We start from the raw sequence: 26,503 nt of genomic DNA on the forward strand, positions 1-26,503 counted from the left end.
GATCATACTAGTGTTTTATATCCTATCTGCTTTATGCAACACTTTCCTAAAATTTTCCCGACTAACTGAAATTGACCATCCACTGTTCCCACTACTACTCTTATGTGCTCATTCCATTTCAAATCGGTGTACAACATTAGACCTAGTTATTTAAACAGAGTGACTGTGCCGAGCAGGACACTGCCGATGCTGTATCCAAACATCATGGGATTGTTTTTCCTACTCATCTGCATTAGCTTACATCTTTCTACATTTAGAGCAAGCTGGCATTCATGATACCAACTAGAAACTCCATCAAGTCGTCATCTCTTCTGCTGCAGTCACTCAACAATGACAGCTCCCTGTACAATGGCATCATCAGCAAAAAAGCTGCAGATTGCTACTCACCCTTTCCATCATATCATTTGTGGGGAGAATAAGAGTAGTTGTATAACAGTTCCCTCAGGCACTCCTGATAATAACCTTGTCTCTGATGAACTCTTGCCATTGAGGATAACATACTGGATTCTATTACATAAGAAGTCTTAGAGCCTCTCTTATATCTGGGAACCTGATTTGTGTGCTTGTTCCTTGCTTTATGGTCTTCGGTATGGCACCATGTCAAACGCTTTCCGGAAATTTAGGAGTATGGAATCTGCCTGTTGTTCTTCATCCATGGCTCGCAGGATATAATGTGAGAAAAGGGCAAGCTGAGTTTTACACAAGTGATGCTTTCTAAAAATGTGCTGGTTTGTGGACAGAAGTTTTTCCATCAGAAGGAAATTTATTGTATTTGAACTAAGACTATGTTAAATAATTCTGTAGTAAACCTATGGTAAGGATATTGGTCTGTAATTTTGCAGGTCCATTATTTTAACCTTCTTACATACAGGAGTCACCTGCATTTTTTTCCAGTCACTCATGACTTCACATTTGGTGAGAGATTCGTTATAAATGGAAGCTAATTAAGGTGTCAGTACCATAGAGTACTCTCAGTAAAACCGAAGAGGAATTCCATCCAGATATGATGACTTATTTTGCACTCATTCAGTTGCTTCTGTATGCTAGGGATGATTATTATCATGTCCTTCATATGAGAATCTGTGCAACAGTCAGCTGGTGCTAGGTTTGTACATTTCTCCTGTGGGAATGATTTCTTAAATGCGAAATTTAAAACTTCAGATTTTCTTTTTGCTGTATTCTATTGCCACACCAGACTGGTGAAAGGGTGACGTGTTCCTTCTGCCTAAACACCAGTAAGAGGGGGAGGGGGGGGGGGGGTAGCAGCCACGTGCATGCATGCGTGCATGTTGACTGACCTGCCATCCTTTCCGACATCTCCAAACCAATCACTCTCTTCTTCTTGAAGAAGGAATGTACAGTACTGTAATCTAGAGTATTATTTAATATTTTAATTTGTTCTTCAGCAATGCAGCGAGTTGCACCTATTGGAAGTACTAGCCAGTCTTTCTGTCTCTTTGTGATTTTAACAACTTTCGTAATTTTTAATTTAATTTTTCATTTTATGCATGTAATAAATACACAAATGTAGGATTAGTTTAGTTACTATTGTCATGTTGTCATTACAAAAGGGATGTATTGAATAAGGTGACAAAATAGACAACTGAATTAAGTGCCTTTTCGATGCTTATCTTTTACTCATTAACCAGGTATAATAGACAGCATAACAGACCTTTAGCTTATTGCGGGTTTCAAATCATGACATTCTTCATATAAAGAAAGTTTTGCTGGCTTTCCAAGCCTTGTATATGGCTATGTCGGAGGAATTCGTATTTTTGCATTCCTGATCTTCGACCAGTAGGTGATGGTGAAATATTGTGTCACCTTTGCTGTGATGTACATTTGTGGTATGTCATGTGCCTCCTCCTCCCCCCCCCCAAAACACACACACACACACACACACACACACACACACACACACACAGGGGGGAGGGGGGGGGGGTGTTGCCTTCACAGGATCAATGGCAGTTATAAAATTTGGAAATGTTCTCATTGCTGTGCTATCACAGTTTTAAGAAAATGAATCATTCGTGTTACTGTACATGATAGATTACCGTTGGCAGTAGATACTTAGATACTTTGAAAGTTTGTCAAAAGTTTTTATTTGCTAGAGTTTAGCAAAAGTTGTTATATGCTAAGTTTTCAAATATGTGGAACATAGTCTTCTTGTAAAGTTAAAAGTTGTAACAACTCATTAGATTTTATTTCTAACAAGTAATGATTTGTCAGTAAAAATAATCAGGTTATGTGACTGCATTGTCAATATGTAAAACTCTCTGATGGTTGGGCCTCTGTTGCCCTTCCTCAGGGTGTTTTTGCTGGCTTCTGAATGAGAAAAACTTTGTTATATATTGGTGGAAGAAGCTGTTACCATAATCTGATATGGTATTTAGGATGAGGAATAGGAGTGTTAGATATCCTTTTTCATTTGCGTATTTTTACCAGTGGCTAAAAATAAAGCAAACACCAATCAAGGACGTCTGACACCTTTTCTTCCCATCCTCAACACCGCATAATTTTGATAACAGCCTCTTCCATCAGTATATATGAACTAAAGTTTTCTCGTTCAGCCGTCAGCAAAAACACTCTGAGGAAGGCCATGTATTTGCAACTGTGGCTGAAACGAAACATCAGAGAATTTTACGTATTAACAATGTGGTCACACATGCTGATGAATTTTACTGACAGTGACAATGGCCGCTGGAGCCTACCCGTGAAAAGGTTTGATTTATTTGGTCAGAGGTCTCACTGATTCACTCACATTTCCAATAATTTTCCTCATTGTTGTTGCTGCAGCTGTTGTGTTATTATTTCCAATAAGTTATGGTTCATTTCATTGGAGGTTTCAGTGATTCACTTGTAGTTCTTATAATCATTCTTGTCATTGTTGTTATTATCATTAAATCTATTCTAGAAATGATTACAGGGCGCACTAACTGAAGAGCACGTTGAGTGTGAAGATTATGTCATTGAGTGAAATGACAAAGTAACACAAAGGTTATTCAATAAGTTTTTCATTATAAAAATGGAAAAAGTCCCAGTACTTCATCGTATTGTTTCCACTATCAGCATTTGATCATTTCAGTGGACATAACCAAAACCAGATCTGTGTAGCAAAAAATGTAAACATATTAGATTCATGTCTAATGACAACTGTGGAAAGGAAAAGATAAATATATCTGCTCCTCAACAAATGTTGATGTGTTGTTGTTCTGTGTGCTATGGCTGTCATTATAGTATGAAAATGTACGTTTACTCCTGCCTGTTGCTGTGAAACAGTATATGCAGGTCTTATACAGATGACTGTTCTTTGCTATTCTGTTAGCCTTTTTGCAGAAATGACAAAGTAAGCGATAAGTTTTAAACTGCTGTTATGCTTCTACAGTATATGATTTATATTCCTTATTATCCCATGTGCTTACCTTTTCATGCTTCTCACTAATGCCTTTTATGGTTGTGAGTAGTAAGACCTGGGTGGAAATTCTTAACATCTGCAGCTTCCCTCTCAGCATTCATCATTATTAGTAAACAAAACACAAATGACATGTAATGATGTTTTAAATGCATCAACAATTACTGGAAAGTGAACATGGCAGCGTACAATACCTTGACATTCACTTGCAAAAAAACTTTTATTTTTAGCAAATTGTTGCGAAAGATAGTTACCTATCTTATCTGAAACTTGGTATGATATAAAATTAATAACTTCAATAAAAAAAATCAAGCGCAATTTATTTGTCTTCGTTTGGATTTAGTACCTGGGGATTGTCAGTGTGTTCCATGTTTTTGGATTCCAGCCAGATGAAATTTTGAAGTAATAAGACATAAAATGTCTACCAGTTATCTGAGCCAGGGAAGACATAGCAGCATGATATGTATAACAAAAAAGGATTGCAACAGTTGATATTCGAAAGCCTGAGAACTGCAAAATAAAGTCAGTTAAACAGATGGGGAATATTTTGTAATAAAGATGTGTGTGAGCAGAGCTGTCTGAAGAGAAATACTTTTGGGTGAGGGGGTGGAAATTGAATACAGGAAGGATATTTCATTACATCCCAACACATAGCCTTTCCAATCTATCATTCAAGTTAAATGCATAGGTGAAAGACACTGGTCAGGGTATGCAGCACACGGTAACCAATTTGTAATTAGTTGTTGTTCTGCTTCAAATCCTGCAGTGAATCTTACTAGCGGTTTACATGTGAAGTTCTGGATTTAGCATAAGGGCACAAATTATGTATACTCACTGACATGTTTATTGAATATGGTGAGGTGATTGGCAACAGAAGAGACTTGTCACGTGTGCAGGCGTTTATTTTGTAATGGGAACCTACTGTACTTTTTCAATACTTTTCGCTATGGAATATTTGCCCCCTACAGAAGGAAATGTGATGTGAGGCTACTGACTTTTGAGGATACTGTAATCAGTTAACGTGCCTTCAAGTAGTGGTACTTGGAGCACAGGTCATGAGGAGGATCTTGCAGGAGGGTAAGCCACATATGCAATACCTTCATTAAGTGCAGGTACTTTTAATCAAATTCTAAAAGTGGTGCCATGCAAATTACTTTTATTTCTGCTTATCACACTAATGGAACTGCTGCATACAGTACCACTTGCTGTGTGTAGCTAACTCTAATTCTATTATTGACAAAATTATTTAATTAGACTGATAAAAAATCTACTTACAAAGCGACAGCAGAACACATACACAAAAGGTGGTTGTAATGGGCAAGCTTTCCAATCCAGTAGCTCCTTTTTCAGGCAGAAGGAAGAGGAGTGAAGGAAAAGGACTGGAGAGGTCTAGGAAAAGGGGTAGATTTCGAGAAAGCAACCCAGACTTGTGGGCCAGGAGAGACTTACCATACGGGATGAGAAGGAATGATTGATGGTTGGGGACTGCATCGGACGAGATTTGAAAACCTGAGAGCCTAAAGGTGCAAGACAGGTTAATATGCAGACAGAGATTACTGCTTAAATATCATGTATGAGTTAATAAGAGTGAAAAGCTAAGTGCATTGTACGGAACAGAGGTGGGAGGGGGAGGGAGGGGGGGGAAGACAATGAAATATGTAGAAAACTAAAATAGAATGAAGCAAAGAGTAGTTACAGTGAAGAAATGCTGAGACAGAAGAAATTTAATGTAAATTACAGCTCGGTGGGTGGCGAGAACCAAGGACATGTTGTAGTGCTAGTTCCCACCTGCGGAGTTCTGAGAAACTAGTGTCTGAAGGAAGAATCCAGATGGCGCATGTGATGAAACAGGAGCCGAGGTCACGACTGTCATGTTGTAGGGCATGCTCTGCAACAGGATATTGTGAGTTGCCAGTACACACCCTCTGCCTATGCACATCCATCCTAATTGATAAATTGGCTGATCTAGAAGGCCAAACAGTGTTTGTAAAACAGCTGGTGTATGACGTGTGTTGTTTCGCAGGTGACTCTCCCTTTGATAGTATATGTTTTGCCCACCTACCACCATCTATAACAGCCCTGTAACTGTGTGATATGCCGTCGCTTGGTGAGTAGATTTTTTATCTATCCAATTAAATAACTCTGATTCCAGAATGAATAAGCACCAGGAAATTTCTGGATTGATGATATGTGAGCATATATGACTGACTACTGTGGCAAACATTGATCAGGATCTGTTGAATGATCAGTGGGAACACTTGATTGACATTATTCCAATTTCCAGCATAACTGAACTGGTTACCTGAATCGGTGATGTGTTTTGTGAGATGAGACAGAACCCTGCCATGCTTAAAAGAGTTGGGTAGTGGTTGTTGTCAAGATATCAAGCACATAGCTAGACTGTCTGAATACCTGCTGTAAACATTTTACTAAAATGTAAATGTGTAAAAATGTTATTGTCAGATTCTTATTGGTGCCTTTAGCAAGCAACCCTGGAACGACAACTTAGAATCGGTTTCATAAAAAAAAGATTATTTTTGTGTGTCCTGCTGTTCTCCAAATTTGTCAGCAAAAACCTTTACAACGTGACAGCTGCAAAACAGCAGTAACAGAAGATGACAGGGTAAAAAGTAAAAATAAGTAAATAACCTATGAACGAGTAGTAAAGTAAATGAGAATGGAAGGAAAGAAAGTAAATTAACCTCATAAGTATATCAGAAACATGGAAAGTTGGAGTTGGGGGGGGGGGGGGGGTGCAAGTTAGAAGACAGTTGGCAGCGACACAGCAGCGGCAAGTAATTAGTAGCATAAGTTGAAAATAGGTCAGTGATCTGAAAGAATTCATGGTGTTCAGTAAATTTTGTAATGTGTGAAAATAATCCTGAAATTAAGTACTAAGGTCCTTGTTATTGTTTTGGCCATATTTCCTAGTGACTGTATATGCACATTCAGATTGACTGCTGTAAGGTATTACATCGGTGTTGAAAGGTGAGCAGTCTTTGTTCACTGGCTGGTGTTTGATATGGTTTGTGTTATAGGTTGCTCTCCTCGTTTGAAGTAGGATTAGTGGTCAAAGCATGGGAGCAGTCAGTTATAAGAGGATTCATAAGACCAGTTGTGAACATTTTCTGTCACAAAGGTACGTTAGGGATGTAGTTGAATAGTGTGGGAAAGCACCATTTCTGTCATCAGTTTGTCTCTCGGCTCATTTCCATTGAACTGCTATATCCGGGGGGGGGGGGGGAGTTGTGTGCCTGTGTGCCCCCCCCCCACCATTCCACACACACACCCTTTAATTACTGATGGCATCTGTATTCCATATGGGTGAGACTGTAGCTGCCACATGAGGGATGTTAAGCATGTCGCCAAAGCTGCTTTGTCTTGCGGTGTGGAAGCAGTTCTTTTTCAGTGGCCAGGGCACTGTGCTTACCTAGTATCTCACTCTAGTGGCAGTTTTGAGAATTACAAAGAGATATTCCTTTGTAGTTCATTTGCTGATGTATACAAAGGAAGAAATAGCCTATTGCAAGCGAACAGGGTCAGAGATCACAGATATTTCTTTCATACAGAGATTCAGAATTGGAAATAGAAAATACAAAGATACAGAATATTAAAAGCAGTGTTGAAGACTTTATTTCAAACTATGTCTTCTTGGTACTGATGTCAGCATACTTTCAGTATTCACATGATGAGACAGACCTTTAATCACCATCTGTACTGTCTATGTTGGTGGCCATAAAATCTTCATCTACATATGTATTTCACAAGCCACCATATGGTGCATGGTGGGGAGTACCTTATACCACTGCTAGTCATTCCCTTTTGTGTTCTGTACACAAATAAATCAAAGGAAAAATCACTTCTGTAGAAGCCCTGATTTCTATTAGCTTCTTTTTGTGGTCCTAACAGGAGATGTACGTATCTGATTGTGTGTGTAATTCTGAGGAAACTGAGTAAGATTGGTTTTAACTAGACAGTCAGCCACAACTGGCATTGTTTCAGGAAGATGTGGGTCTACAGCCTGCTTCACGTAAGATGGCACATACGCACATAGAGGCGGAGTGATAGGGAGGCATGGAGGGGATGAGGTTTGTGCATGCGTGGCGGCAGAGAGCAGGCAAACGAAATCCATGTTGCCAAACTGTGTTGCTACAGACAACAATCACCTTCATTTGCCTTCAGTACACCTTAATATATGTTCAAATCTGTGAGGGAATAATACATTCTAAAACCAATTTCGATCATTCGTCTACATGAGAGAAATCTTACTTTTGTGTCTCGAGGTTGTGTCCGCTGCTCCACAGCAATTGTCTGTGTGATGTCAGAAGGTGAGAACAGCTGGTACAGCTTTGTGAAGACATCAACAGCAATTTTTCTCAAAACGCTGATTGTCTGACGACAAGATCATCGAAAATAGTTGCAATAATTGCCATTTATTGCGACTTGGACTTTGTTATAAGTGAAAATGTAATATATAACAAAATGAACTTCAAGCTCAGACTGAAGTCATTATAGTTGTTTGACAACTGCTTCTACTCCATATAATTTTTTAAATGTTTATAATGCGCTTAGGTGAGTGTGTTTCACCGCTGTTCAGTGTAAACCACTATGTGTAAAAAAGAATTACTGGTAGCAAACACTAGTGCAAAAGACTTATCGTAACAATTGTCAGTATGTTATCATATTTTTCAACTTCATTCGACATTACAGTGAGAGAACGCATTTATGATCCATTGAACAAGCTAACAATTAGCCATCTTCTGTGAATAATGTGATGGAATGCTGACCGATAACATCGAAAACCGCTGATGTCTTGACAGGGAACCCTCCCTTTCATTTTAAGCCATTTTCCAATTAGTGGCATGAAAATGACAGCGGTTTACATGTCGAAATAGTGGAGTTTTTGATGAATTTATCCAGCTGCATTCTCGAAAGTAATACAACAGGATGGGAAAAGCTTAACTTCTCCTTGGGCAGTGTGTTGAACATAATAGTCGGAATACTTTGTAGGCTGCATATTTGTAACCAATAAAAGATACGAAGTTCTCGTGTACAGTGCACACAGTTGATATGTTGATAAAAACATTTTTAAACCATGATTCTTTAAAACCAAGAAAGATCATTGCTTTGTTTCAAGCTCTACACCATAATACCATATACTGTCTGAGTTCATGTCCGAACCACCTGACTGTAAAAGTAGGATGATACGTTCAAGGCTTTTATCCATCTGCACCTCCCTGTGAAAGTCTTGTTTTTGAAACTTTCCAGCGTGACACACAGTTCGCCCACACTGAAGGGGGATGCTATCTGTTGCTTCAAGCACAAGCCTTTCAGTGTCTGTTATCTTGGAATTTTTTTTTTCCCACATGGCTTGTAACCTGTGTGCAAATTAATTCTATCGGATTATACTGAGAGTAATATGTGAGTAAACGCAAAACTGTGTGACCACATTCACATACAAGCAAGTCAAATTTGTACATTGTGTCACGTGACTTTTATAAATTAACGAGCTGCAAGAGTTCAGCACAAGTCTGGCTTACATTGTCCAGAATGTTTTTATTTTTCAGCCAGAGCACTATATCCCCTTTTCTGGTGCTTGTACTTTGTTATTTCTCTGTAACAGGTGAATGATAACAGGCACGGTAATTACAATGACTGACTTCGAAGCTAGGTATGGCAAGAATTGTTCAGTGAATCACGTCTTGAAAATGATAGCATTCATTTCCAAATAGTAGTCACTAATGATTTTCTTACATCTAAATACACATTAACTCTCACAACCCAAATCAGAAAAAGAGCCATCTTGCAGAATAAGTATCCAAGAATGTTTTCTTAAGGAAACTTTAAAACCACCAGTACCATCGCTCATTTTCCAGTAGGTATTCATGGAATGATTCTGATTCACCCATGTTTCATCAAGGTAATACACTGTAGAACTACCCCCTCCTCTTGTAACATGCATCTTTATAACAGGTGTGCTTCGTGCTGCTTCTATGTCACTTCTTTCAATTAAAAACTATCATCTTAACATGTTTAAAACCAATGTAATTTTAAAATTCTTTACATTGACGAAGTGCTACCTTTGAAGCCAATTTGCTCAGGCATAATTGTAACAAGTTTTTGTGATGCTGGGTATTCCCTTTTTATGTACATTTCAAACATGGAGTGCTTTAAAGCATCTTTATCAAAACCATCTATTTGTGTTAAAGGTTTCTTGCAATTTCGATGATTTTCAGTTTTCTACAGCTCTGACACTTTTGTTCACTGCTCTCTGTTCATCTCTCTTGCCAACAAGTGCTTCTACAGTTCGTTCCTGAGTTTTGAAAATGACAAAAATAGAAGTATCGGTTTCAGATTCAAATTTGAAGAAGTTATAAATGATGGACATAAACCTCCTCGACTGCTTGTAAGGCAGTTATATCTACAAGATTACTGTGCAATTCGCAATTAAGTGCCTGGTGGAGCGTCCATAGAACCACCTTCAAGATATTTCTCTACCGTTCCCCTCTCGAACAGCATGCAGGAAACACGAACACTTTTATCTTTCCTTGCAAACTCTAATTTCTCTTATTTTATTCTGATGAACATTTCTCTCTATGTAGGTGGGTACCAACAATGTATTTTCACACTGTGAGGAGAAAGTTGGCGACTGAAATTTCATGATAAAATCCAGCCACAACGAGAAACGCCATTGTTTTCATGCCACCCCAATTAGCGTATCATATCCGTGGCAGTCTCTCCCCTATTTCGTGAAAATACAAAATGAGTTGCCCTTTTTCAATCAGTTCTATCTGCTATGGATGCCACACATGACAGCAATACTCCAGAAGAAGGTGGAAAAGCGTAGTGCAAGTAGTCTCCTTAGAGGACATGTTGGATTTTCTAAGTGTTTTAGCAATAAATTGAAGTCTTTGGTTTGCTTCCCACACAATGTTATTGGTGGAATAGTTGCATTTTAAGTTATTCATAATTGTAATCCCTAAGTATTTAGTTGAATTTACAGCCTTTAGAATTGTTTTATCCTGTAAACTGAGTTTAGGGGATTCCTTTTAGTGATTTTCATTATTTAGAGTCTGTTGCCACTTTTCTCACCATACAGATATCATGTCTAAATCATTTTCTAATTTGTTTTAATTTCTGATGACTGTATAAGACAGTAAATCACAGAATCATCTGCATACAGTCTTAAGAGGGCTGCTCAAGTTGTCTCCTAAATTGTTTATTACATCAGGAACAGAGGAGCGTCCATGACACTCCCTTGGAAATGCCAGCTATCACTTCTATCACTTATGTTTTACTCGATTATTTTTCCTCGATTACTACATACGGTGATCTTTCTGACAGGAAATCACAAAACCAGTCACACGCCTAAGACGATACTTCATAGGCATGCAATTTAATTAAAGTTGCTTGTGTGGAAATTCATGTTTATTGCTGTCACATGACATATTCATTTGGAAATCGCACTAAAACATTAACAGATACACATTCACAGCTATACTGTTACAAGAAAGTAACATTGATGTCTGAATGAATAATTTGGTCGCTATGTGAATGAAACTGCATTGTTGCAAAATACGGCAACAGCGCAGCACAAGGGAGAGAGATTTTCGCTGTCCAGTTTGTAACTCATGGCTAGCCGCTTGGAAAGAGATTGACTCTTATTGGCTACTAGCAGTTAATGGTGGGGGATGGGCAGAACAGCTGAAAATAGGGCAGTCTTCCAGCATGATGCGAGCTGTAGTCTCACATTCATTTATATTGGTGAGGTGTTTGATTATTGTACTAATTTCTTTGACCACTGCATGATTCGAGACTTTAAATGTGAAATGAAATGAATCAGTGTGCTACTTAGTAATAGAATTGCAAGTATGAAAAGTAAATGCAATATAAAAAAGACAGTATTTTGAAAAGGTTAGGTTGCTACTCACCATATAGAGGAGATGTTGAGTCGCAGACAGCCACTGCTGCAAAGACTGCTGTATATTTAATCTTTTGGCCTTCTTCTAAAGTAGAAAGACATACACATTTACGCAGCACAACTGACACACAAATGACCATTGTCGCTGGCCACTGAGGCTGGACTGCAAGCAACTATGTCCAATAGGAAAAGCAATCTGTGGATGGTGGGGTAAGGAAGTGGCTTGGGGCATGGAGGCAGAGGGATAACAGTGGTTGCTGTGTGTGTGTGTGTGGGGGGGGGGGGGGGAGAAAGAGGGGGGGGGGGTAGTGCTGCGTGTAGGAGCATGAAGAACATGGTGGGGACAGGATAGGGCTGCTAGATGCAATTGGTTGGTTTCTTGATAGGGAGGGGCAGGGGAAAGGCAAGTGGAAAAGGAGAGAAGTGCTATCCCATTCCCTCCTGCTCTCACCCCATCACTACACAGCCTTCTGTTCCTAATCTTTTCCCCTCCTCTACTTTTCTACTCCCCTTCCACCCTCAAACCTGACTGCACCTAGCATCCCTATCCAGTCCCCCCCCCCCCCCCCCCCCCCCCCCCCCCATGTCCCTGCATGCTCTCACAGGCAGCACTACTCTCTCCCCCATCCCTACCTGATATCCATCCCCCTCTGCACCCAAACCACCAGTATGCCCTCATCACATATGGATTGCTTCTCTCATCAGCCATATTTACTCACAGTCCAGTCTCAGTGGCCAAAGACCATGGTCATGTGTGTGTCATTTGTGCTTGTGTGAATGTGCATGTGTTTTTTACTATAGAAGAAGAGCTCTTGGCCAAAAGCTTAAATGCAGAGCAGTATTCTTGTTGTGCCTGTCTTCACCTCAAATCTCCTCTGTATGGTGAGTAGCAAACTATAGTTTTCACAATACTGTCATTATTCCACCCTGGATTTTCCATTGTTCAATCTATAAAAAAACTTGCTAGCATAGGGTCTCCTGTGAAGTTACATGAATTTTGCAGTTTTCTCAGTATTATTTTGTGTATGTATGGACTACTACAAACAAGATCAATACAATAGACTACAGCGAAGTGTGTTCAGACAAAGGGAGAAATGAAACTGACAAGTGCATCAGAAAGGAGAACAGATGGTGGTGCAGGAACCTTTCACTTTTTCTTGTACCAACTCAGGTGTTATAGTAAATTATTATAAAAATGACAGAGAATGTAGGATATTTAAAGATTACTTTTATCACTCTTAGTTGTAATACCTATTTTAACAAAGTGGAAATAAAGACATCGTTAACTTAATGTTAGACATTTGAAGAATCTCTTTTATTTGCAGGCATTCAGATAACACCTGAGAATAATATAAAATAAAAAAATTAAAAAAAATGAGCTGCAAGCTTTTGTTCACTGTGCATGTACAATTGGCAACATATTTTTAAATTTCTCCATCCAAGACATAAGTATGCAAAAACATCCCAGTCACAAATGTAATTTACATACATAAGTATCATTCTTCAGTTACATTGGAGTAGCATTTTTTAAGGCTGGGGTAGATACCATGGAATAAAATGAACATATACTACCTGCTATATAAGAATGCTTTATAAAATGAAATGACGTTAAAATGTTATGACTGAACCATTTGTTATGTTTAAAATGGAAGATTGAGTATTAGGTTAGAAGTTTGAACACCAGGCTGCAAAATTGAGATTTCTAACATTTTATGAGAGATGTTACAAGACGTGATAAAATAAGAAATAAATAAATTTTTCAAGAGCTAAATATTTTACTGTCTGTGATAAAATCACCAGTTATGTAGAAGAATTAAAACATTTTAGGTGGGTGGAAGCATTTCAAACTCTGAAGGTGAAACAAAAAAATTAATGTTACGTAGACGTCAAACTGAAATTGTATGTGGTCCAAGGGGACACAAATTTAAAATGACTGCAAAAGAAATGTCATGAATGAGTATTGTGTACAATCCTTAAAATGAAGAGATTGTGATGGAGGTGTTGGTACTAAACAGTTTTGCTAGGTTTGTGCTGCTTAAATGTGTCTCATCTTCACACAGTAAAATGTTACCAACTTATTGAAATGCTTGAGCGTTGCATTCTGTACTTATGATGTTTATTGTTATTTCTGTGAGAGGAGTGCACTTTGGTTCTACTTTTGATTACTATTGTTGGGGTATTTTGATTTTCTTTGCTTCAGCTGGGAAATTTTGATTTGATTTGATTTGCTTCAGCTTCTCGGAACATTTTTTCTTTTATTTTTTTAACAAAAGGGTGCACTTATTATATACTTTCACTGACAAATATTTCTTAAATTAATGAGAGCCATTACTGCTTGTTGAGTTGCATGAACTTCATTTGCTGTGCTTCTTGTTTGGCTGTTTACCCGACCTTTACTTCAGGTGCATAGATTCTTTGTGGCAATTTTCCTCTTTGGAGCTAATGTTTTTATTCAGAAAGCACGTGTCTAATATTCTGTTGCTGTACTTCCTATTTATGCTTCAGGTCTTCAAGTATCAAATTTTCTGTTTCGGAACAGTTATTCTTCTATGCATTAATTTTTTTTCTTCAATTTTTTTGGTATGCTTTGAATTTCTACCAACATGCAAGCTTAAAATTTCTTGTAGGTAAACAGTATGATTCTAATGAAGAAGCTACATTCTGTTATGCTCTCATTCAGTACATTTACTTCTTTACAACTTCTGTTTTGTAGACTCTTCTTCAGTTGCTAGTAGTTGAATGATTGAAAAACTCCTGTCTTTTCTCAGAGGAACCATTGGATGACACAGTGGCAGAATTCATGTCAAACTGTGCTTCAGATATGATAAACACCATTTTTGAGAAGTATGACATTAATTTCCAACTGGAAGAGGGAGTCAAAAAGCTTCTTGAAGGATATGAAAAGGTTGAGAGTAAGTACTGTTTCTATATCTTCATCTTGTTTTTGAATGCATCTCCTTTTTAAATGCTTCGGTATTTCTTACATCTTAAGTGATACTTCTTGTCTGACAAATACCCAACAATTTTCGAGTCATGTTTAACATTTTTAGACAGGAATATTCCAAGACTGTAGTTTGACTTTTGTGTTAACACTTTTTCACCAAGACTAGAAACTGGAAATATATCAGTTCATGGAAGAGTATACAACCAAAACAAAATATCGTGGGAAGTGGAGCTGTGTTTTAGTGTGGTGGTGTAAAATGTTGGAATGTGTAAAGACAATCACCAAACATTTATGGGCATTGATCAGTGCATAGGTTTTTGTGATTTGTTTGATGATGCTGAAAATAATGACAGGTAGTAGCAGCAGCAGCAGCACAGGGGTGTACTGAGATCAATTATAGGTTGGACAGTATCTCGCTGGGAAATGTAAGAAGGAGTTTGGAGAGGATTTTCTGCCTTTCAACACACAGTGGAAGTTAGTTAACACTCCAGTGGACAATTTTCTTCAGCCATTCTACTCTTAGTTTGTGGTGTGTAATGAGGAGTTGGTTTTTGTGATTGATGTGATGATGTGGTTATAAAAATTCTATGCCTGTTTGGTATTTATAAAATTATGGTTTATACCATGCTGATACATACTTCAGAACTATGTAAGACAAGATTCAAGTATTGGTTGATTTATGATTAAAGATGTACAAAATAGCTTAAACATTAGCCACATTAGAACAGTTAACAATAAAAAAGCCTTGTGTGAACATTTGCCAAATTTGTAGAGCAATGATAGAAAGCAGATGAGGAAGCAAATATTTGGGCCATTTTGAAACTATTCCAACAAATTTTGTGTGAGTTTTTATTGTGAATAAGATGTGAATCCATGCCATGAATGAAACAGCACTCAGAGCAGTCAGTGAAAACCACTGGCCCTACATCAGTATAGCTGAATTCTATTTCATTCACAACAAAATATTTTTTTTTTGGGATGGAAAAGGGACTTGGCTTATTAATTACCTTGTAAAGGTGGAATACTGTCGTTACTGTTTACCTTCTAAGCCATCACCCTGAGAAGCCTCGATTGAGAAAGGGGGGGGGGGGTAGGAGGGGGGAATATTTCATTATGACAGTGAGCTTATCTACAAACACATTAATGGAAACACCAAAGGACATAAGTAAATTCGTTGAAACATCCACCTAATTCCCCAGATTAACACCCTGTGACTTACACATACTTCTGGAACTGTGCTCTGCTCCAGGGATGGTATATACTGCCTAAAAAATAATGGGTGATGTGAGTTAACATGAAAGGGCACTAAACCAAGAAATATATGCATTTTTTAGACTAAAGAGCTTTCATTGCTGACAAGATCGTTTTAATTTGTCCTTAAAAAAAAGCCTCCAAGGCTCTAAAACTGCTCCACAGTAGTTCTGTTTGAGGAATCAGACAATGACTTCCTGGTCAATTTATTTTGCTGTATGTTTATGTAAAACAACCAATTTTCCCCCTACTCATCTGCTAAGTATTGCTTCTGTTCTCCGGTGGAGTGAGAAATGCCGTTTAGTAGTAGAATGTAGGCTTTATGTTGGTTCATATACTGAACCTATTGGATCTTCAATTAGTGAGGGCAGAATGCCACTGATTTATTAAGGATAGCAAGAAGTGGTCACATTGGAATTCCTGAACATTATTAACTGTTACACAGTCCACTATTTTGACAGGTGCCATCAGCAGGATTTCTTGATTGTGCAGGAGCTGTTCAAGTACTGGTACAAAACAGTGTGAAACCACTCAACCACCAGAAAGAAATGGCAAACAGTGGTAAAATATTTTGCTGAAGCAACTGCTTCTTCAGTTAGGATCCAGTTTTCTATTGCCAGTGGGCTGTCACCGATATGGACAGGTTGGGTCAGGTTCCCAATAGTGAGTCATTTAAGCTTCTGCTTCTTCACATTGTCATTGGATTTGGGATTGACTGTGGCTTATGATGCTTCTCCTCCTGGCCATGATAAAATCTATTTTGGCATGTGGAGACACCTGACAGAGAGAGGGGGGGGGGGGGGGCAACTCTTCCCTTGAACAATGAATGAGGGGAAAATTGTAGTATCCCAACACTTGGTGACAGGCCATATCTCAACACCTTCTGAGGCATGTAAAGGACCCTGCTTGCCCAAGTAATTATTATCATGTTGCCCTCACTAACTGCAGAAAAAAGACCTCAAGGCAGATGGTCACCCACTATTCATTAGGATATTCCCTAATCCAGACATGTCCTTAGTCTCTCCCAATGTGGTCTAAGAGGGAATTATATCACACACCTTCTTGGCAGGAAGCTTTAATCTGCCAGGATATTTCAAATCAGTTCATACATCACACCAGATATTTCAAATCAGTTCACACATCACACCAGAGTGAAAATTCATTCTGGAAATAATATCATGCTTCATTGTTATGTAGGTGATTTGACAATTGTAAGACTTCACACTGACTTACTAAGTGAATCTAAATTTGTACAAGGTATTACATTTGTATATAACTTGCATTAAGGTTTAGCAGGCTAGTTGACTAAAGTAATGGATACATTATTCATATGTGCATAGATATAATTATACAGTTACTTGCAAATGATAATTATACAGTTACTTGCAAATGAGCTTACACAGGATAGAGTAGCATGGAGAGCTGCATCAAACCAGTCTCAGGACTGAAGACCACAACAACAACAACAACAACTTGCAAATGGTTATGCTCAAGAAAGCTTGTGCATTATAAAAGCTTTTACTTGTTTTTCCCAAATCTGCTTCAATACTTTTTAGAATTGGGCTGGTTTCAACTTCCAGACTTATCAGCAAACTTTGTGCCTTATAATGTGGAGGTTTTCATGCAGTTTGTCTTTGCAACTTGATATGTGTTGGTCATATACTGATGTGAGATAAAAGTTACCTTAAGAAAGTTTTGGTTTCTCTTTCTGAAATGAGCGTCTATTTAGTTGGAATGATTGTCAGGTTTAACTTTATTTTATAACAGAATGCTAAGCATAATTATTATTTTTTTAACCCAAACTTTTAAAAACAATATGAAATAATTGATTTAGAACAATATGTCAAAAAAAGTTTACTATGAAACATGTAATTTAATGTGGTATCTTAGGCAAGAAAATCCTTACAACTAGATTGGAATATGATAGATGTGTTCATCCTATTATAATTACTGCAGTTCCTCATTCATCTATCTTTGCTCAATGCAAACAGTTAGAAAAGAAAACACAACTATCAGAATTTGTCACTGGAAGGGACACGAAAATAACTATCTGAATACAGTACATCTACTCCGCAGCTGAGCCACATAGAACACGCCTGGTATTCAGAACCCTGGGTGACAACTGTTCCAATCACCACAGCTCACTATAACTCAAAAAGGTTAATGACTGGTACTATCCACCGTGTCACCGATACCGACCAAAGGCATCTTCTGTCCGGAGCATGTCATATAGCAGGTCGACCCACTCGGGGCTCCGCTCTTCCATCTTGCTCTCCGGTTGCAGCCGTTCTCCTAGTAGCTGGCTCTGGCCGCCCCTCATGGCAGTCAGCAGAGGGTGGCACCCATACTGTAGTACTGACACGAGAAGGTTGTGCGCAGCATTCAAAGGCGTCCGACATGTGGCGATGATACTATCATCACAATTTGCATTGCTGCTTCACTTTAACTTCAATGAGGGCATAAATGACCTTTTTCTATAGTATAAATGATTTGCATAAGTTAGTTTATTTTTAGACTCCCAGAAAATTTTACTGTACCCTAACGACTGAAACGAAATATGGTTAATACACATCAATTTGATACATATTTTTCACAGCTAAATCACTAATGTTGTGTAAGATGTTTATGAAATAAATGAGACTTTTTGACCACTAATATGCTGTTGATATATTTGTTCCACATTATGTGAAAACCAACAATTAAGTTTTCTCAGAAGTTATGAAATAAAGTTTATTTGTGCAAACCTCGTGACAAGCTACAGAGTTGAAATTTTTTGGAAGCATTATAATTTTCACAATGGAGGTTGACAAATGGGAAAACTAAAAAACTTGTGCAGTTTCTCCCTGTCTTCATGGAATCTTCATTATGCAGTGAGAAGTTCCCATTTTATTACAATTTATGAAGAAGTCATTGTATGATTCATACCTATGACAGTGTTTTTTGGGTGGAGGGGGAGGGTATTCCATTTCATTGCAAACTTCATGTCTTCTGACAAATGAGAAATCAGCTTTTTATACTTTTTATAATCTCACTACCCTGGGCCTCAGTCAGTGGACTGGAACAGTTGTCAGCAGTGGATTCCGGGGGCTCACGGACATCATTGGAAAAATCGAAACTTCTCAAACTCTCTCAAGACAAAACAGTAGCACTACATTTCAACACTCAACGTGAACACACTACTCAAGATGGGCAAGATCGAAAAGCTCGCAGATACTTTAAACAGGTTCAAGATCAAAATTTGTGCACTACAAGAAACAAGATCCCCATATGAAGACCATTTCAACAGAGGGAAGTACAGAATATACAAAGGAAAACCATCGGTATGCAGGAAGAACCTCAGGCTCCATGGCACAGGATTCGCAGTACACAGGACTATCACAGACGCAGTAACAGACTTCACATCGTCTAACAAAAGAATCAGCACACTGACAATTAAGTCGGCAATCAGGGCATACATGATCAGAAATGCTCACGCACCAACAAATGACCACAACGGGAAGTACCCAGACACCATTGAGGACCTTTGGACAGTAATGGAGGAGATAATCAAGAAAATACCTGCACACTGAACTAAAATTATTCTAGGAGACTTCAACTCAAAACTAGGAAAAGAACAAAAATACAGACACATCACAGGAAGATATACACCACACCATGATTCGAACCTAAACAGGAGACACCTGATAGAATTATGCGAGACCCATGAACTCAAAATCATATCAACGAACTTCAAGAAACCCATACAAAAATTAACCACATGGACACTCCCAAATGGCAAGAGAGAATTACAGATTGACCACATCATAATACAAAGAGAAGCACAGAGGGCAACCCAGAACATCAACACACAAAACGGCTTCTTTGACTCGGATCAGCACCTACTACAGATAAAGATACAACTAATCCCTAAGAGGAAACAACATAAAACTAAGATCATTAGACCAGACTCAGAATATTTAACACTCAACCAAGAGAAAATATTGGAGAAAACTAAGATAGGAACAATGCAAAACTGGGAACAGCTATCAGGAAAGCTTCAGGAAGCCTTGAAATTAGCAGTAGCACCGAGAACCAGGAAACACCGCTTGTGGAACCACACATGTGACCTAGCAATCAAAAAGTGAATAAACACATGGAAGAAGTTCAATAGCAGCAAGATACCAGAAAACTGGAAAGAATTTCTCAATACACAGAAACAGACAAGTAAAATTACCCATAAAGAGAAACGAAACTATGACAAACAGGAACTAGGAGAGATAGATGCAGACTTCGCAAGGAACAACACGAGGAATTTCTACAGGATGTTCAGAGAAAACATGATGAAATACCAAACACCGAAACCCTGCTTTAAGAGACCGGATGGCACACTAGAGACCAATACCAAGAATAACTTTAACCTCCTAGTGAAGTTCTTTGAGAAAGTCCTGCAGAATCACCAACAAACAAACTGGACACAGACGAACTTGCAACAAACCCAGATAGCGAACCACCATTGATAGAAGAAGTAAGAGAAGAACCTCAAGAACAATAGAGCACAAGGAGACATCATGAAACAGATATGGGAAACAGAAGAGATACCCAAAGAATGGCACACAGCACTGATGCACCCTCTACAGAAGAAAGGGGATAAGTCGGACCCAGACAACTATGGGGGCATCTCACTGTTACCTGTCACATATAAGATAGTTTCGAAAGCACTGCTAAATAGATTAGAAAAGCAAGCAGACCACCTGATTGGCGAATACCACGCTGGATTTCGTAAACACAGTTCGTGCGCTGAATAGATATGGAACCTTAAGATAATACTGCAACACAAACAGAACAACCTTCACCTTCATTGACTTCGAGAAGGCGTACGACTCAATAGACAGAGAAACTCTCTTTAAAATACTGAAATAATACAGAGTAGATAGGAAGACACTAACCATAATTCAGCAAACACTAACAAACACAACATCTAAAGTGAAGTTCTGTGAGGAGCTCTCAGAACAATTCGAAATTAGAACAGGAGTCGGGCAGGGCGACGACCTCTTGCCATTGCTGTTCAACATAGTACTCGACAAAATAGTGAAGGAATGGGAAAAGACACGGAAAGGAGTCCTGTTAGGAAAAGTAAGAGTCAAGTGCCTAGCATTCGTAGACCATTTAGCTATCGTAACGGTACGAGAAACAGAAACAATAAGAGCCATATAGGAACTACACGAAATTGCAGCCAAGGCCGGACTACAGATATCATACAAGAAAACAGTTCATGAGCACCCAGAAACACCCATCACTACACACAAAATATGGGACAATACACAGAACAGAAAATTTCAAGTACCTAGGAGAAGCAATACAGATTACAGGAAGAAATAAGGTATCTAATGAAGAGAGAAGAGCAAAAGTAGAGAAGGCCTACAGATTGACTTGGAATTACTACAATAAGAAAGCTATCTCACGAAAGGCCAAGCTATGACACTAAGAGCCAGTGGAACTACCAGAAACACTGTACGCAACCGAGACCACAGTAGTACAAGGACAGGTACGAATCAAACAGATAGAGAAGACTGAACAAAACAAAACACTCCTTAGGAACCAGATCAGAAGAAACAAACTACAAGGGACACCACACAACAAACTAACACAATGGACCAACCAGAGACGACGGAAGAACACAGCCAGAGGATGAAAGAACAATGGGCGAACAGGAAAAAAGAGAAGCCAAAGAGAACACAGGACCTACAGTGGATCGAAGAACGGAAGCAGAAACACAGCACATGAATGAGGCAAGTTTGGGCAGAATGTAAAGAGAAAGCAAAAATTGTGCAGCTCAGTCACCCCATTAAGGGGAGTTGGAATTTCAGGAACCACTGTAGCTATTGACATGAAACTTTTACAGGACATTAAACTGTATGATCTGCGTCTACTGAACTACAATAATTGCATTTCAGCCACTGATTTTGGAAATACAATTTTTTAATTACACAGTTAAAATTTTGTGTTCTTTTTTGTACGTTATCCTAAATAATTTAACATTATGTTCTTCTTTTACTTCAGTAGACTCAGGAATGTATGTTTTTACTCCCTTAAGATTTGAATACTCTACTCAAAGTGGTTTCTGAGATTTAGGGAAAAATGCAACAGAAAATGTAAATTTTCAGGAATGGCCTCTAAAGTTTCAAAATCTGCTTAATTTTTTATTTTAAGTCACTCAGAAGCACTCTGCATCATGCTGTATATCATCCTCTTGATCTTTTTCCAAGTTTTTTCTTCTTTTATTCTTTCTGGACTCCTTAGTGGCCAACTGTGCTTATCAATGCAAACCTTGTTCATCTTTTCAAGTTCTCTGATGCAGTTTGCTCCAGGATTAATTCCCATGTGCTGTAGCACTTTCACCCTACCAATGTTGCCATCATTAAAAGAAATACCAGCATCACTGACCCACCCACTTTAGTGTCTTCATTCCAACAAAAACATTTTTTGGTACACGAGTCCATATAAGATTATTGAACGACTCATTGGGATTTTGAGTCTGACCATGCAGATACTTCTTCAGTAATTCAGGATTTGCCAGGTCTCTGTAAACAGGTTTTATGATATCCATGACTGATGCTGGGATGGAATGTTTATGGCTGTATGAACTGTATGAGTACTGGGCATTGCGTTAATTGCACCATGAATCCGGTCCAGGAGGGAAAAGGTGGTGCACTGGTTTTTCGTCAGTTGACAGTCTGTGGAAGAACGTAGCCCTTACTGCCTGCTTAATTTTCAACAAATCCTCAGTATTATTTCTAATGGCTATCCCATAATTCTGCTGTAGTTCATAAATCATTTAGTCTGTCAGCCTGCCTCTTATGGTTTTATCACCAGAAAGTTTCTTGTCTGTCAAAACTTTATCTCAACTTCCTCAACCTTGTGCCCATCCTCCTACCAATACAAACATGTAATTTAACCTATATAAATCAGCAATCCACAGCCTTCTGTATAAAAAAATTATCAGTTTTATTAGATCTTGAAGTAATGTACGTAAAAATTTTAACATTTTCAACTGATGTAGATTATATTTAAAAAAATAAAAATAAGGTACTTCACATGTGAGTTTATAAGTGATATATATATATATATATATATATATATATATAACAGAGGGAAACGTTCCACGTGGGAAAAATATATTTAAAAAGAAAGATGATGAGACTTACCAAACAAAAGCGCTGGCAGGTCGATAGACACACAGACAAACACAAACATACACACAAAATCTAGCTTTCGCAACCAATGGTTGCCTCGTCAGGAAAGAGGGAAGGAGAGGGAAAGACAAAAGGATTTGGGTTTAAGGGAGAGGGTAAGGAGTCATTCCAAACCCGGGAGCGGAAAGACTTACCTTAGGGGGAAAAAAGGAGGGAAAAAAGGACAGGTATACACTCGCACACACACACATATCCATCCTCATATACACAGACACAAGCAGACATTTTTAAATGTCTGCTTGTGTCTGTGTATATGAGGATGGATATGTGTGTGTGTGCGAGTGTATACCTGTCCTTTTTTCCCTCCTTTTTTCCCCCTAAGGTAAGTCTTTCCGCTCCCGGGTTTGGAATGACTCCTTACCCTCTCCCTTAAACCCAAATCCTTTTGTCTTTCCCTCTCCTTCCCTCTTTCCTGACGAGGCAACCATTGGTTGCGAAAGCTAGATTTTGTGTGTATGTTTGTGTTTGTCTGTGTGTCTATCGACCTGCCAGCGCTTTTGTTTGGTAAGTCTCATCATCTTTCTTTTTAAATATATATATATATATATATATATATATATATATATATATATATATATATATATATATATATATATATATATATATATATATACCTAAAAACAAAGATGATGTGACTAAGCTTTCGCAACAAACTGTAGCCTCATCAGGAAAGAGGGAAGGAGAGGGAAAGACGAAAGGATGTGGGTTTTAAGGGAGAGGGTAAGGAGTCATTCCAGTCCCGGGAGCGGAAAGACTTACCTTAGGGGGAAAAAAGGACGGGTATACACTCGCACACACACACATATCCATCAACACGTATACAGACACAAGCAGACATATTATTGACCCAAAGTTTGGTACAGATTTATTGATGACATCTTCATGATCTGGACTCACAGTGAAGAAGAACTCCAGAATTTCCTCTCCAACCTCAACTCCTTTGGTTCCATCAGATTCACCTGGTCCTACTCTAAATCCCATGCCACTTTCCTTGACGTTGACCTCCACCTGTCCAATGGCCAGCTTCACACGTCCGTCCACATCAAACCCACCAACAAGCAACAGTACCTCCATTATGACAGCTGCCACCCATTCCACATCAAACGGTCCCTTCCCTACAGCCTAGGTCTTCGTGGCAAACGAATCTGCTCCAGTCCGGAATCCTTGAATCATTACACCAACAACCTGAAAACAGCTTTTGCATCCCGTAACTACCCTCCCGACCTGGTACAGAAGCAAATAACCAGAGCCACTTCCTCATCTCCTCAAACCCGGAACCTTCCACAGAAGAACCCCAAAAGTGCCCCACTTGTGACAGGATACTTTCCGGGACTGGATCAGATTCTGAATGTGACTCTCCAGCAAGGATACGACTTCCTCAAATCCTGCCCTGAAATGAGATCCATCCTTCATGAAATCCTCTCCACTCCACCAAGAGTGTCTTTCCGCCGTCCACCTAACCTTCGTAACCTCTTAGTTCATCCCCATGAAATCCCCAAACCACCTTCCCTACCCTCTGGCTCCTACCCCTGTAACCGCCCCCGGTGTAAAACCTGTCCCATGCACCCTCCCACCACCACCTATTCCAGTCCTGTAACCCGGAAGGTGTACACGATCAAAGGCAGAGCCACGTGTGAAAGCACCCACGTGATTTACCAACTGACCTGCCTACACTGTGAAGCGTTCTATGTGGGAATCACCAGCAACAAACTGTCCATTCGCATGAATGGACACAGGCAGACAGTGCTTGTTGGTAATGAGGATCACCCTGTGGCTAAACATGCCTTGGTGCACGGCCAGCACATCTTGGCACAGTGTTACACCGTCCGGGTTATCTGGATACTTCCCACTAACACCAACCTGTCTGAACTCCGGAGATGGGAACTTGCCCTTCAGCATATCCTCTCTTCTCGCTATCCGCCAGGCCTCAATCTCCGCTAATTTCTAATTTCAATCTGCCGCCGCTCATACCTCACCTGTCTTTCAACATCATCTTTGCCTCTGTACTTCCGTCCCGACTGACATCTCTGCCCAAACTCTTTGCCTTTACAAATGTCTGCTTGTGTCTGTGTATATGCGGATGGATATGTGTGTGTGTGCGAGTGTATACCTGTCCTTTTTTCCCCCTAAGGTAGGTCTTTCCGCTCCTGGGATTGGAATGACTCCTTACCTTCTCCCTTAAAACCCATATCCTTTTGTCTTTCCTTCTCCTTCCCTCTTTCCTGACGAGGCAACCGTTGGTTGCGAAAGCTAGATTTTTGTGTGTATGTTTGTGTTTGTTTGTGTGTCTATCGACCTGCCAGCACTTTTGTTTGGTAAGTCTCATCATCTTTCTTTTTAAATATATTTTTCCCACGTGGAATGTTTCCCTCTATTATATTCATATCATTAATCTGAACCCAACAATCACGTTTGTTATTGTTATTGTTATTGTCACTGTTACATTTCGTAGTCTTTTCTGTCTTCTTATTTCCTCCTTCTGTTTTTGCCATCAGTTTTACTTTCTATTCACCTTCTCCTTTTTTACCGTAATCCAGTATACAATTTTATCCCGCCGATATATACTCAATAATACGTAATAATACGTAACCCACTTCCAAACCATAACCAAAAAATTTTTTTTTTCCGCTTTCAACACTACCGCTGCTATAAAATCCGCCGTTTCCAGTTCACAAACAGTTCCTTTCAGCTATTAAACAACCTTTTCGGCCAGTTTTAATATCTTTTGCTTTATTTCCATTTCCGTTTTTCTCACATCATCGATCATTTTTAGCCGCTTCCCACAGGTTTTAACGTCATTATTTCTTCATCAGACAATTTTTAGCTTCATTTCCATAATCTGCCACCACCAAACCACCCTTTTAATACATCCTCACGTAGTTTTTTCGAAATTTTCCCGTATTTCTCCACCCTTTAACGTGTTTTGGCGGCAACACAACCACCTAACCTTTATGCACATCATTATCTACCTACACAAGTTCACCATAGGATCAACATAGCCCAGCTCTAACCAACCCTTTTTCGCCTTTTTTCACACCAGATCTCCATTTGATTTCTAGTTTTACCTTTATCTCTCCTATCCAGCTCCCAAAATCAGCATGCCACATCAAGAGCCACCAGCTCTATCAAAATTAACACATTCTGAATCTGTTAACACTTAGGCACCGACACCCGTAAAAATACGGGCGTGCGCGACCTGCCCGAAAGTCCGGCGCCTGTAATTTTACGGGTGCGTGTTCTCGTTCTTCCCCTTCTTTCCTTTGTGTGTTCCTACGGCTCCCACTTGTTTGGGATGCGCTGCATGGACTGTAGTTCGAGTATTGGTCACTAGATAGTGCGGGCATCCTGTCAAAGGTTCTGCTTCCCTTTTTATTTGTCGGGTTTTGTGAGCAGCGATTTTTTCTTGCGCGGTCTCAGTAGCGTCGACATAGTGAAGTGTGGCTTGACGGATGAAGAAATTGCTCGTGAGTTATATCGTGATTTAGAAGAAATTGACGTTGATTTGTCAGAGGAAGATATTGTAGATGACTCTGATGATGATGCGGACTATGTTCAAGAAGAAGTTTCTGGCAGTTCAGGTAAAGAATTCTGACAACAAAACATCTATAATTTTTGCTCAGATTTTCACTGAAAAAACTCTCAGTACGTAATTATGATTTTATTTGCAAATACTACTCTTCTGATAGACTCAGAAGAGGAGGGCAGGTGTCCAAGCACTTCAGCAGCATGTAATCCCATCGATA

At 39.1% G+C, this 26,503-nt stretch overlaps 1 protein-coding gene across 1 annotated transcript in view; it reads left to right on the forward strand.

Annotated features, from left to right (window-relative positions):
- The window catches only part of LOC126101404 (uncharacterized), a 104,065-nt gene that overhangs the window by 70,261 nt on the left and 7,301 nt on the right, over positions 1-26,503 (forward strand). The window contains exon 6 of the mRNA XM_049912067.1: positions 14,102-14,245. Within this exon, the coding sequence (XP_049768024.1) occupies positions 14,102-14,245 (144 nt within the window). The remainder of the gene's footprint in view (positions 1-14,101; positions 14,246-26,503) is intronic.

This window comes from Schistocerca cancellata, chromosome 9, assembly GCF_023864275.1.
Source record: "Schistocerca cancellata isolate TAMUIC-IGC-003103 chromosome 9, iqSchCanc2.1, whole genome shotgun sequence".
Lineage (NCBI taxonomy): Eukaryota > Metazoa > Arthropoda > Insecta > Orthoptera > Acrididae > Schistocerca > Schistocerca cancellata.